The sequence below is a fragment of the Camellia sinensis genome, chromosome 5 (genome assembly GCF_055761805.1).
Source record: "Camellia sinensis isolate YWXY chromosome 5, ASM5576180v1, whole genome shotgun sequence".
NCBI lineage: Eukaryota > Viridiplantae > Streptophyta > Magnoliopsida > Ericales > Theaceae > Camellia > Camellia sinensis.
The window spans coordinates 163,433,688-163,447,692 of record NC_138965.1 but is presented as its reverse complement, the minus strand read 5'-3'; the positions used below and the strand labels follow the sequence as shown (position 1 = coordinate 163,447,692).

Sequence of the window (14,005 nt, the reverse complement as noted above, 5' to 3'; positions counted from 1 at the left end):
ATGGTCAAATTGGTTGTTTATTGTTGATTTTAATACACTTGATTAGAACAAGAAATGGAGGGAAAATAATTTTTTTACCTGGAAGAACATAAGGCTCATTTGGCCCCTAATATGATAATCTATGATTGGATTCCTGGGATTGCTTTGATTAGAGAAGAAAATTTCTGATATTGTTATTAATAAAAATTTCCTTGTCTTATAAGAAAATGGTTGTATACTTTTTGTAATACTTAATTCTTTTGGAACAAATTGTGGTGAATCTTCAGGGTTGGTCTTGTTGAGGTACTTCTTGGCCTTCTTGATTGGAGGGCTGGGGGAAGAAATGGACTTTGCTCTCAGATGAAGTGGAATGAATCCGAAGCATCCATTGGGCGGGTGCTTGCTATTGAGGTTGGTGTATTTGTTTTGTAATAAATAAATAAGCCATCTGTATTTACTGTTTACATGTCTGACATCCGTTTTCTGGTGCATGTAATCTTCTTATTCCATTTAATGAATGATTGTTCTCTTATTTTTTAAGATTTGTGTAAAATTTTACAGAATTTCGGTTTACCTTGGAGCTTGTAAAGTTGGGTTTTCATGCCCATGTACACAGGATGAAGTTCACTAAAATGATTTTCTCTTCATTGGTCTTCCTGTGAGATGCATCCGTTTTAGTTTCTATCATGGGGAATTATTATTATTGTAAGGAGAAACACCATGTACTCTAGTAAAGATGTTTTAATTTCTGAATTTAATCGATGTTTTTGGTCTTGCAATGACACCTTTACCTTACAATTCCTTTTTTTAAAAGCTGGATTTAAGTCTTTTTGAACATAATTTTGTTAAAATTTATTTAACCAACTATTCATGTAGTAAGGCAAAGGAATACTATCTAGTTGATATTGGCTTGTTAGCTTCCTTTATTTTTTACTGTAGATGAACAGCAACAGCATGAGAGTGAATAATTTCCTGACTCCATGGTTTTTGTGACCTTACATACTCTAAATATGTGCAGGTTTTGCATGCATTTGCAACGGAGGGGGCCCATTGTACTAAAGTGCGTGAACTTTTAAATGCATCCAATGTAAGTCCATACTCTCATTGCATGTTCTTCATTTCTTTCTAATTGTTCATTCATGCTTATGGTTACTACTGCTATGTACTAGTGTGTTCGGGAATGTTATATTGTTCACCCGTGTTATTACTTTCATTGCATCACCACAAATAGGGATTGATTTGGGGTTGCAGTGAGAGCAAGATTCTTTGTTCTCAATCCAAATTTCTTTAAAATAGAAATGAAAGAAACTCTCACGTGATCTTGTTTTATGGGTAAATTACAAATAGCCCCCCTTGAGGAGATTTATTACAAATACTTCTTACACCATCAAGTTCTAGAAGAAACTATAACCAGGCCATTGAGGTTTTCAATCTATTATAGCCCCCTTGAGGAGATTTATTACAAATACTTCTTACACCATCAAGTTCTAGAAGAAACTATAACCAGGCCATCAAGTTCTAGAAGAAACTATTGCAAATGCCTTTTTGCTAGTCAATTTTTAAGTCAAATAAATAGAATTCATGATATCTGCAACCAATTTTTTTTAATTCCTATTTTAACCTTAGAGAGGCATAATATTTTTTTGGGCAAATTACCAAGACCCCATTGAGTTTTTGCCTAAAATACAACTGTGCCCACTAGTTTTGGAAATTACCATCACCTGGTGTTGGACAAATGAGAAAATTACCTTATTACCCTTCATCCTTAAAAATAAAATTACTGAATTGTTTTATCCTCCTCATGCACCCAAACCTCCACTGCCATCACCGTGGCCAAGCAACCACCTGTGAGAATATATTAGCATATATTCTATAGGAAAATTATCTTCTATATTAGGCATGTATGATTATAGATATTTCTTTGATTGTATGTTCTCACACCACCACCATCCATAGACATAAATATCACCATGGCCTCCACCCATCCTCAACAACCATCCTAGCACCTCCCACCCACACTTTCCCCATCCTACTGCACCCCTCCCCCCACCCCTATCACCCAGCCCGCCCCCTGCAATCAAATCTTCCATGGAACCCACAGACTCATCCCTCCACAACAAAATCAGATCTGCCATGCAATCCCAAAATCAGAGAGGGAGAGATAGAGAGAGAGGTAGCCATCATCGCAACCTCCGTTGTCCATTGTGAATTGTGACCACGTTTAATGATGACTGCATTAAGTTTTTATGTTGTTACCACCTATGTTACACAGACTCTTTGGAATTTCAAAGGTACCCGTGTCGACACGACACGACACGGGTACAGGTGCGGGATACGGCTCCTTAGAAACGGATACGGCAGAAGAATTGAAAGAGAAGAGAGCAAGGAGAGAACTTGGCTTTCGACTTCAATCGGTTGCAGAGCATCGATCGATCTGTGAAGTTGATCGATTTGCGAAGCTTGATCTGTGAAGTCGATGTACTGTGCTCCGTCGTCTTCCCCTTTGACCTCAATCTCGGACTCTCTTCGTCGCTTGAGCTGCGAAGTCTTTTCGTCACTCTCTCTCTCTCTTTTCTTTTTTGATCAGTCTCTCTCTGACTTTTCTTTTTAATATAATTTGAATTATATATAATATAAATTATATTAATATAATATTATTCATATTATATAATATTATTTATTCAAAAAAATATTATATAATATAATATATCATAAATAATATAACTTTTATGTCTAAAATTAAAATAATTTATTTTATCATATATAATATAATTTATTTTTTGTCTAAAATAATGTTTATAATTTTTATTTATTATTTATTTGTTATTTTTTTAATAAAATTTGTTATTCCTTAAACTTTTTAAACTCATCTTCATATAATAAATATATTTAAAAATAACTATTTAACGTATCTCCGTACCCGTTTCCTAATTTGGATCCGTATCCACGTATCCTTAATTTTTAATTTTAAAGTGTCTGACCCAAGGTTTTAAAAAGCGGGCGTAACCGTTACGTAACGCTGTTACGTAACGGTTGTGATAGTTACCGCCACCTGTTACGGCCGCTTTTGCAGTGTGATTGAGATTCACAGGTGTATTGGCCGTAGCGGCTGCTATAGCGGTCGTAACGGTGCCGTAACGGCCGTAACAGCTTGTTACGCACTGTTACATAACGGTTCCGAATTGCTTCTTTCGAAAAAAAAAATACAAAAAAAAAAAAAAGTTGAAAATGGGAGAAGAGAGATAGAGAGAGAAGAGGGAAGATGAAGAGGGAAGATGGAGGAACAAGAGATAGAGAGAGAAGAGGGAAGATGAAGAACATGTTATTGATTTGTTAAAGCTGTAAGACCTATGTTATTCTATTCAGTTGCTATCACTCAACCATTTTGTTTGTGTGTGTCTATCTATATATTGTTTATTAATAATAATAATAATAATAATAATAATAATAAGTGTGGTCATTATCTATTTGGCTTGATTAATATATATATATATATATTTAGGCTTTTATTTATTCTCTTACTTTTGTTATTGTTTATCTTATATATAATAGGTAGTGATTGGTTTTTTGTATAATATAAAGTCATTAATTATTAAAATAAAATGTAAAAAACTCAGTTTATAGTGATTTAAAAATATGAAATATATTGAATCAAACTTAAAAATTTATAAAAATTGATCAATATTTATTTTAAAACTCAATAAATATGATCATGGAAAAAAAATGTACGTATCGGGAAGTTTTTTTCAAATTGTGCGAAAAATAAAAAAATTCACGGTTCCGGTTACCGCAACCGTTACGCTACGGCCTTTATACCCCGCAACCGCGCCACGGCCACCGTTACGGCGACCGCAACCACTTTTCAGAACCTTGGTCTGACTCTTAGATACACACCCGTACCCGATACCCGCACCCGAGTCTGTGTAACGTAGGTTACCACTTTATCCGGTATGCCATATCTGTCTCTAGTAATGTGAGGAAAGTATGCATTAGAAGGAATGCATTCACATTTCTTTTTTTTTTATTAAAACCAGTTTTGTTAATCATTTGGCAACTTCTGATTTTGCAGGTTTGGAGTGCATATAAAGACCAAAAGCATGACCTATTCCTTCCTTCAAATGCTCAGTCATCAGCTGCTGGAGTCGCTGGTCTAATCGAGAGTTCCTCTTCTAGGCTTACTTATGCCCTTACAGCTCCTCCACCGCAACCGAACATGGTGAAACCTCCTTCCTCAGTCACATCTGACTCTAATGGAAATCACAATCGGCTTTCATAATCAAGAAAGAATGGAACTACATATACAACCATTGTATAATGGAAAATTTGGATGTGCTTTCATTGTAGAAAGAATGAAGAACGATATATCATCATGATGATATGATGAAAGTGATCAGTGAGTCATTTTAGTAATTTGTACAGCCCACTGTACAGTTTTATTCTCTCTCTCTCTCTCTCTTGGGGCAGATGGGGAGATTTTTTTAGAGAAGTCCCAAGCGAGATTAGTGCTGTCTTTTGATGTAAAGTGGATCTAACATTTGTAAATCATTTCTATTTGCCCAGTTTTCCTACATATATATATATATATATATAGTTGAGGTGATTTTGGTGAATTGATTTCAGCAGCAACTCCTTTTCCATTGGAAATTTCTTTGATTAGAGCTTATTTTGCTGAATGGGGCTGTTACCTAAGTTAAATCTAATTTGTGAATGTTTTAGCTTATTTTAACTTCATTTTTTTGCCGCCTATTCTTTCTTTAAGGTGAAATTTTGAAGAATTTTTTTTATTTCATATGAATATAAGAAAATCAAAAGGTTTTGGCTTCCCTACTGGAGGGTCCAGCTTGGGCTCTCGAGTCCATTTCATTGATTCAGGCTCTTTAATTTTTAATATTTTTGAATAAATAATTTGTAAAAAAAATAAAATTTGATCGGATGTTGGAATTTATATATTTAAGTTATATTTGTCTGAACAAAATTTTGTTTCATTTTAAATTATCAAAATTTGAATTTCTAAACCTCAAAATATTTGAGTTGATTTCTAAACCTCAAAATATTTGTGAAGAAAATTTTTAAAAATTAAATAAACACACAAAATATGCAAATGATGAATTGATTTTTTATATAGAAAAATAGACATTTGTATTTTTTTTACCCTTGAAAAAACAAAAATAAATAAATAATACCCAAACAAAAACACCAACAATGTCAATGGGGACGATGCCCTCGAAAAACTTCTTATGTGAACTATTTCCGATAACTGATCTAAAAAAAAAATAAAAACAAAAAAATAATTTTCAAAAATTAAACCAAACAAAAACATTTGATCTAAATGAAAACCATATTAATGCAAGAAGTTTTCATGACGGATTAACTGGCATTCGAGCCCTAACTAAACTGAAAGAGACCATTAGAGACCAATCTCTATTCAATCATGCTTTCATTCCAAATAACATGCTTTCATTCCAAATAACAGTATTTAACATCTATTTACAGATTTCTATCTTGAAATATTTGATCTAAATCGCTGAAATCAAAAATTCTACTATACAAGCTTTGATAAAGACTTATGGTTCAGACTCAACTGCACAACCCAGGATTCAATGGCCAAAACAAAAGAGAGAAAATTGAATCAACAAACTGATCAAATTAGTATACCCTGCAATTTAAATCCTTTCATCACACTTGCTGACTTGTCGAGTCTGCTGCAGGCGGCGAATTCACGTTGCTGTCACCAATCTCAAATTTACAGAGTGGACATGTGGCATTGATCTTGAGCCATTTATCTATGCACTCTGTATGGAAGAAATGGGAGCAAGGCAATTCTCTCAACTCATCATCATCTGCATATCTTGCCAAACAAATGCAACACACCTGAAAGTTTTAAAGCACTCGGTATTGGTCAAAACAAGACAAGCCGGAAAAGAAATGACGATAATGGAGGTAGAGATGGCAACTGGGTAATTTAATATAAAAAAACACTAAGGATTGTTTGGAATGATCTAAATAAGTGCACTTTTTGACTTTTTATGAAACATGGGTTGTGTTTGGGTTGAGTTTGAAGTGATGTGTTAGAGAGGTGATGTGACTTAAATAAGATGATGTGGCTTAAATAGAATAGTGACTTTTTAACTTTTTGTCTTTTTTTAAGTATGCCAAACTTGGCCTAAATTCATATCATCCAGATACTAAATCTAGGTTGTGTTAGCACTTCAAGAATTGATAGAAGTCAGTCTCTCAACTTCGCAACTGTGATTAGATTTGTGGTGTTATAAATGGTTCAATATGAATTGAAATTCAACCCAATATTATAATACAACCCCGAATTTAGTTTTGAAGAATTAAAATAAAACCCCATAGTGTCCCACAGTGTTCCTGCAAGTGTCCAATGAAAAAAATTATTATTAAAAAAATGGGCACGCCACGTGGCATGTCGGTCACATGTCCCTGTAAGTCCCAACCATGTCTATGTCCCATACGTGCCTGACATAGCTACAATACCAATTTTGAAATGTTAGTGCTTCATAGGTGGGCCAAAACTAATTTGCCCGATATTCAGTTCCCACATATACCAATACAATATAGTATGCACCTTACTTGATACATAGGCTATGCATAAAATGAGAACAGAAATCTAAGTTTTGATCAAAAGCAAATTAGGGAAATTTATAAAATAAGGTAGTGCTAATTCCATTTCATGTTACAGTTCCCAAACTATCAAAGAACATAAACCCTAATGAATAAGAACTCGAGAACTTACAGCATCTTCCCCTGAGATAACGCGCTCGGTTTCTGTTCCTGCTGCCACAAATCCACCGTCATCAGCTCCCGAATTGCTGTCTCTGCTGTTGCGGCTTCCTTTTTCCTTTGACTTGAATTTGTGCGTTGGCAGAGCATTAATAGTTTCCTCAGTAGCCCCTCTCATTCGATTCATATCGTCACGGACACCAAGAAATGAAATAATACAAGGCAAGCAGCAGCAAATCATGGAGCATAAAATGAAGGGCATTGCATACCCGATGAAGCTAAACATAAGAAATACTATACATAACCTGCAAAGAAAACAGTGAAAATGCCAGATATTCAAATAGGATGAGAATGAAAGAGAGATTTTGCAGGTCATCAATAGGTACCAGTACAAATTGGGAGCATCAGAAGAAGATGAATGTCCTCCAAAAATCCATACATTGCCGACAACAAACCACACTGCAAAGAAGCAATCCAAAGACATCTTGAAGCGGAGCATCAGCGCACTGAGCCTGCTCAGAAGAAATCACTTCATTGAATATAAACAATACAGTTAAAATGACAAATTATGATAAAACTTAAGCAAAACACGCTTAAAAGGCTTACCATACCAACAGTTTAAAGCCTATGTAAGAACAAAAATTGCTATGATACATGAGCTCATAGCAATGTATGGATTTTTGGAGGAGCAGGGGTTGGTTTGTGTTTCCTGCAGTGTTATTAAAAGTGACAGGCGCACTGAGGCGCCAAGGTCTCCTAGGGCCTCTTCATCGAAGTAAGGCACACCATGGCAAGTTGAAATAACATAATTTAATATAAGGCATATAAGCAAATAACAAACTAGTATAACATAAACAAAATGAAACATTGAACATTTTAAAAAATAAATACCAACAAATATCGCTATTTTAAATTTCAACTAACATCGATAGACAAATGAGTAATATTTCAAAGTTCAACATAAAACACAAATAGCCATGATCTAAATTTCAACTAACATCAATATTTCAAGTTCAAGCATGCATTTCAAAACATCAACAAATTAAACCAACAAAACATCAAGTCTTTGCTTCCACTTATTCAATGAGGATCGAACAATCATCATCCTCAATACCAACAACACGCAACTCATAATCTTCTTCTTCATCATTGGATTTGTATCCTTCTAACTCTTCCTCTTCTGTCTCCTCTGAACCTGCCTGGGTATAAGCAGAAAATAAACGGAAAAGAAGAAGGGGAAGAAGAGACGAAGAGAAGAAGAAGATAAGAAGATAAGATGAGAAGAAGCGAAGAAGAAGAAAGGGAAGAACAGAACAGACGAAGAGAAGGGGAAGAAAAGACCAAGAAATGAAGAGAAGAAGAACATACCTGCACATTTGAAGCTCCTGGACTAGATGACGACTAACGAGTTCGACTTATTCAAAGATTTGGATTAGTCCAAGGTTTTCTTTTGTCGTTTGTTGATTTGGGCAAAATCGACAATGTTAGCATGTATATTTGAAGGATATGATCTGCTGTAGCTGACCCATGTAAATTCAGTGGTCCAATTCGAATAAAATCAATCAAAAAAAAAAAAAAAGGCCTCAAGGCCTGCATCTTGGGCTTAATTGTGCCTTGTTCGAGTTGCGTGCTTTAATCACGCCCAAGGTTCTGAAAAGCGGTTGCGGTGGCCGTAACAGTGGTGGTGGCGCGGTTGCGGGGTGTAAAGGTCGTAACGTAACTGTTGCAGTAACTGGATTCGTGAATTTTTTTATTTTTTGCACAATTTGAAAAAAACTTACCAATACGCATATTTTTTTTCAATGATCATATTTATTGGATTTAAAATAAATATTGATCAATTTTTATAAATTTTTAAATATGATCCAATATATTTCATATTTTTAAATCACTATAAATTGAGTTTTTGACATTTTATTTTAATAATTAATAACTTTATATTATACAAAAAATCAATTAGTAGCTATTATATATAAGATAAATAATGACAAAAGTAAGAGCCTAAATATATATATATATATACATATTTTAATCAAGCCAAATAGATAATGACCACACTTATCATTATTATTATTATTATTATTATCAAACAATATATAGATAAATACACACAAACAAAATGGTTAAGTGATAGAAACTGAATAGAATAGCATAGGTCTTACAGTTTCAACAAATCAATAACATGTTCTTCATCTTCCCTCTTCTCTCTCTATCTCTTGCTCCTCCATCTTCTCTCTTTATCTTCCCTCTTCTCTCTATCCCTCTTCCCCCATTTTCAACTCTTTTTTTTTTGTCTTTTTTCGAAAGAAACAGTTCGGAACCGTTACGTAACGGTGCGTACTAGGCCGTTACGGCACCGTTATGACCGCTATAGCTAACATACCCGTGAATCTCAATCACACTGCAAAAGCGGCCGTAACGGGTGGCGGTAACCACCACAACCGTTACGTAACGGCTTTACGTAACGGTTGCGGCCACTTTTTAAAACCTTGATCATGCCCTATTGAAGTCACCTCACCTTGACCATTGCAAGGCACAGGTGGTTCGCATGGCTGGGACTTGCGCCTAGGCTCGCTTTTAATAAGACTAGTTTCTTGTGTCTTTATATGTGAAAATTTGAACTTCTAAGAGGTTAAGGTTAGTATTCCTATCTATGGTCCAAATGAGATTTTTAAACCTGAGTTATATTTTGTTATGTTGTTTCGTGCTCACATACGCACTCAAAATAAATAAATAAATAAATAAAAAGAAGTAGGTTAAATTAACTCCCCTCAGGTTTGAAAAAACTACAAGAAACCCTACAATTTTGGCATAATTACACTAACTTCCCTTTTAGTTTAGTAAGAATAAACATACCAAAATTAGCGTAGATGATGCGAAGACGCCAAAAAAAAAAAAAAAAAAAAAAAAAAAAGAGTAAAATATACATTTCAGTGTAAGAGAAATGATAACATCATTTTTCTATATATCTAACTAATGAATTATTAATGAAAATGGTCTAAGTGTTATGTCAATTAGAATCTTATGGGAGCCCCAATGTAATTATGCCAAATTTGTGAGAATAATTGTATTTTCTCAAAACCTCAGAGAGGTATAAACCAAACCAAGCCTTAAATCCCATCAAATGAGATCGGCTACATGAATTCTTCTTCTCCATTCAACTCTATCCAAGGCCATATCGTTAATTAAATTAAGAAGATTCATATCTCTATTTACTACATTAGCCCACATCAATCTAGGTTTACCCTTCTCCTAACACTTCCATCTACCATCACTGTATCGCATCTCTTCACTATTGCCTCTGTTGGTCTCCATTGTATATAACCAAACCATCTCAATTTATTCTCCCTTAACTTATCTTCTATCGACACTATTCCTACCCATTCACGAATATACTCATTCCTAATTCTGTCTTTTCTAGTTTTGCCATACATTCACCTTAGCATCCTCATCTCAGCAACACTCATCTTATTTACATATTATTTCTTAGTTGCCTAACATTCCGTCCCATATAACATCGCTAGTCTAATAGCCATTCTATATAACTTCCCTTTTAGTCTAGTGGGTACTCGTTTATTGCACAGTATCCCAGACGCATCCTTCCATTTAAACCACCCTGCCTTAATTCTATAGATTACATCTGCTCCAACCTCCCCAGCCGTTGTGATAATCGATCCTAAATAATGAAAATGTTCATTCTTAGATAGTATTTGGTCCTCAATCTTCACTTTTCCTCTGTTTTCATTGTTACTGTTACTAATACTAAAATTACACTCCATGTATTCTGTCTTAGTTCTTACTTATCCTAAATCCTTTATATTCAAGTTCTTCTCTCCAAGTCTTCAACTTAGTGTTAACTCCTCCTCTAGTCTCATCCACTAATATGATATCATCTGTAAAAAGTATATACCATGGCATATTATCCTGAATATTTCTCGTCAACTCATCCATAACTAAAGCAAAAAGATAACGACTTAAGGTTGATTCTTGGCGTAAGCTAAAGGAAGAATCTAATATTACACAGAAAGAAAAAGCATATGAAAGTATAAGATACAGCTGAGAACCTAACAATGTCACTCATTACCAACCAGTATTATGGTTTTTCATTAAACTGATAAGGAACTGTAACAACCAACGAACAAACATAACCAAATTAGTGTTTACAAAAAATATTTCTTAAACAAAAGCAAGATTTGCTAAGGGCAACGAACAGAACAAAACAGCATCAAGTTACTCATGCAAACAAATAAACATGTTATGTACTATAAAATTGGAATGCTGATATGTTGTGAGCATTGTATAGGCAGAAGTGTTACCTAGCATTTGGAGCTCCCATTGTTTGTTGGTCCCAAGTTTCTGAAGATGTATTCTGACCATCTTCCTCTTCCGTGGTCCGAGCTAACGAGACGGTTGTGTAAGAATTTGGTTCTGATGTAGAGTTGCCTTGGGAAGAATCTGGACGCAATTGAGTTGAACCTTGTTCAGCACCCAGATTGCGGTAAACATAACGCCAATAAAGGATAGGAAGGCTTGCAGCACACCCTCCTGCATAACCCGCAATCCAGGCAAACAATGGAGTTCGTGGATTCTCATTTCTTGACACAGATAAAACAACTATGGCTGCAATAATTTGGCCTACAGTGAACACTAGCTCAATGATAAACCATAAGATGGTATTAAATGGGCTCCAATGACGACGGCCAGACCCTTCCCCTCTTCTTGAAACTGAAGAGCTCCTAGAGTTCGAACCATGGGGCGAAGATGAAGGTGATGGAGTGATGGGTAGACGAACACCACTTGACGGTGTATTTTCATGATGGGGCATATTCGAGCCATGAGGAGAACCATTATGAGATGAGCCTGAAGAGGAAGTGTCACGACCCCTTTCTATGTCAATAACACGGTCCTGATTTTCATTGTTTTCATGCGGCTCCTTGAGCAAAGGGTACCTATCAGTTGAGTTCTCTTGACTTGCTTCTTGTGTGGAAACAGCCATTTTATTCCACCAATATTGAAGAGGAAAAAATTATATGATTATAGCTATCAAGATGGCCTGCCTTTTCATAAAGACACAACAATATATATGTTGTACTGAATGACACAACAAGAGGCAGCACAAAATCTCAAGAATTTCACTATCCTTGTTCTTTTTGAGAAATTAGATAACCTAGTAACAGAGAAAAAAGATATCCTCATTAGTTTCTTCAATGAAAAAATAAAAAAAGACATGCAAAAAAATGATGACTTACAAAAACAACGGTAAATTTAAATTACTATTGAATAAATATTATGTTAGTTTTGAGAGCTTCTATTTCCACACACCACTTTCTCTCAATTAACACACCAATTTTAGTTCAGATATCAACTTCCAAATCAAAGATACAGCTAACCATAAGTTCCTTCTCCCGAACCATGTAATTTGGTTTGAAATTTGATATTCGAAACAAAAAATTGTGTGACTGAGAGAAAGCATTTAAAAAAAATCCAAATGGCAATACATCTCTATTCAATCTCACGTTTACCAAGAAAACAACACACACCTATTGATGCTATTAAACACTTAAATGCTATTGATGTAAGAAAAACTTAACAATAACACTCTGTTTGGATCATAGGGGGAGAAAAAGAAGAATACATAATTGTGTTTTCTCACTGTCATGTTTGGATGAGTGAGGAAACAAAGCCTGTGAGAGAGATATTAGGGACATTTCTTTTTCTTCCTTCGTATTTGAAGGGGGGTAATCTTGGTATTATAAATATTTTACAACCAATCAACTTGTTTCTCACCAAATCTCACAAACACTTTTGGTGAGAAATGAAATAGACCTAGTAAGAGGATTTTTTTCCCCACTATTTCTAATCCATTCTTATCATTTCTCACTCAACTTATAAACCAAACATGATAAAAGAGTTCTCTTTCTCATCATTTCTTATTATTTTTCACCAAATCACTCCATCCAAACAGAGTCTAAAATTCAATTCATTGCCTGCCACAAATTAAGATCACAAAATGTCCACAACTAAACATACATAATTCATTAACTCCTTAAGGTAAGAACAAGCTAAATGGATGGAAAGCCTAATAAATACAAATTTAACCATAAATTGCTTAAAGATGAAGCAAAGAATACTATAAACAAAGAGGGGAATAACAAAGTTCATAAAGCAATGCCTTAATTTTGAATGAATCTCAAGTTTAGAACAATGAAAATACCAACCAACAAGGAACATTCATTTTATGCACCGTTTGGCATCTGAGAAAAGGCAAGAAAAGGAAAGTTCTGAAAATCATGTTTTCCACGATTTAACCCACGAAAAAAATAAAAAAACCCACCACCCGACTGAGCTAAATTCATAATCAAAGTTTATACATTTAATTTCAATTTAGTTTTTCTTTTCAGGGCAACTTTCTCAGCTACCGAACAGAAATTAAACGACCAGTTAACGAATAAATTAAACCCATAACAACCCAAAACCCTAATTAGAAAATGATGGTTATCAAGAACTCGAACGCCCAATTGAAACCAGTATCGAATAAGCCAATTGATTCAACTAATATTATAACTGTATTCGACAAATTCATATGAAATTTAAATAAATACCATCAAAATATTGACAAATTACAGATAAATTAAAAATGATTTGAATAATCAGAAGACTGTATATTAAAGTTAGAAAATTTACCAGTAATTTACGTGGCGATGACAAGTTTTGTGTAATTCAATCTTATATATTTTCTCTGCTTTCAATTTTTTCTCGAGAAAATGACGTCTCAGCTTTCATCGATTCGTCTTGGACATTGAGAAAGAGCGTGATACATATATATATACAGGTTATATATATATATATATATATGTATAGGTTTATACCGTTTACTAGGCTGGAAATAGTTTTGGGGTCCGTTCGGTCGCCGAGAAAGTACTAGGGAAAAAGGAAAGAAAAAGTTTTACAGCTACATGCTTTTATGACAGCCGACCGCAAGTTTTTGGGATTTCTTTGTTCGGGGATCTATTTTCGAATTTTTTTGTTTCTTGAAAAGTAAATTTTAATTTGACAAAAATAAACGCGTAAAGATATTTTTTAATTTTTAAATAATTATTTTTCCGATTTTTTATACCAAATTAGTTTTTAGATTTTTAAAAAGATATTCTAAAAGTTGATTCAGAAAATCAAATCGAATCACGTAAGTGACATGGGAGTTACATTACACTCAATTTTTTAATTGCAACTATTTCATGTTGGGAAAAAAAATATGATTTTATAGTAATTTTAATGTGAAATT

General features: G+C 34.2%; 2 protein-coding genes across 5 annotated transcripts in view; one reads left to right on the top strand and one right to left on the bottom strand.

Annotated features, from left to right (window-relative positions):
• Positions 1 to 4,445, top strand: part of GRV2 (DNAJ heat shock N-terminal domain-containing protein) — a 36,518-nt gene extending 32,073 nt beyond the window's left edge. The window contains exons 20-23 of one of the 3 annotated variants that reach the window (XM_082870318.1): positions 267 to 390; positions 998 to 1,066; positions 4,049 to 4,253; positions 4,306 to 4,445. In XM_082870318.1, coding sequence (XP_082726444.1) covers positions 267 to 390; positions 998 to 1,066; positions 4,049 to 4,253; positions 4,306 to 4,307 — 400 coding nt within the window. In that variant the 3' untranslated portion in view covers positions 4,308 to 4,445. The other 2 variants (XM_082870319.1, XM_082870320.1) reach the window with 2 other exon arrangements.
• A 956-nt stretch (positions 4,446 to 5,401) lies between these two features.
• LOC114318702 (E3 ubiquitin-protein ligase At1g63170) lies at positions 5,402 to 13,756 on the bottom strand. 2 transcript variants are annotated; one of them, XM_028265637.2, is made up of 5 exons: positions 13,408 to 13,756; positions 11,040 to 11,890; positions 7,110 to 7,235; positions 6,737 to 7,028; positions 5,402 to 5,850 (listed from the first exon to the last, which is right to left on the bottom strand). In XM_028265637.2, the coding sequence occupies exons 2-5, from the start codon at positions 11,717 to 11,719 to the stop codon at positions 5,656 to 5,658; spliced, it is 1,293 nt and encodes a 430-aa protein (XP_028121438.2). In that variant the 5' UTR covers positions 11,720 to 11,890; positions 13,408 to 13,756; the 3' UTR covers positions 5,402 to 5,655. The 2 variants fall into 2 exon arrangements, with proteins under 2 accessions (XP_028121438.2, XP_028121437.2); XM_028265636.2 differs by having other exon boundaries at positions 6,737 to 7,235.
• Positions 13,757 to 14,005: the final 249 nt, after the last annotated feature.

Excerpts from the sequence above, each read along its gene's own strand:
- LOC114318702 (XM_028265636.2), bottom strand. The coding sequence starts at position 11,719 with ATGGCTGTTTCCACACAAGAAGCAAGTCAAGAGAACTCAACTGATAGG. Across the intron at positions 7,236-11,039 it reads ATGGGAGCTCCAAATGCTAG|GCTCAGTGCGCTGATGCTCC; the intron begins GTAACACTTCTG and ends TCTTCTGAGCAG. Across the intron at positions 5,851-6,736 it reads TTATCTCAGGGGAAGATGCT|GTGTGTTGCATTTGTTTGGC; the intron begins GTAAGTTCTCGA and ends TAAAACTTTCAG.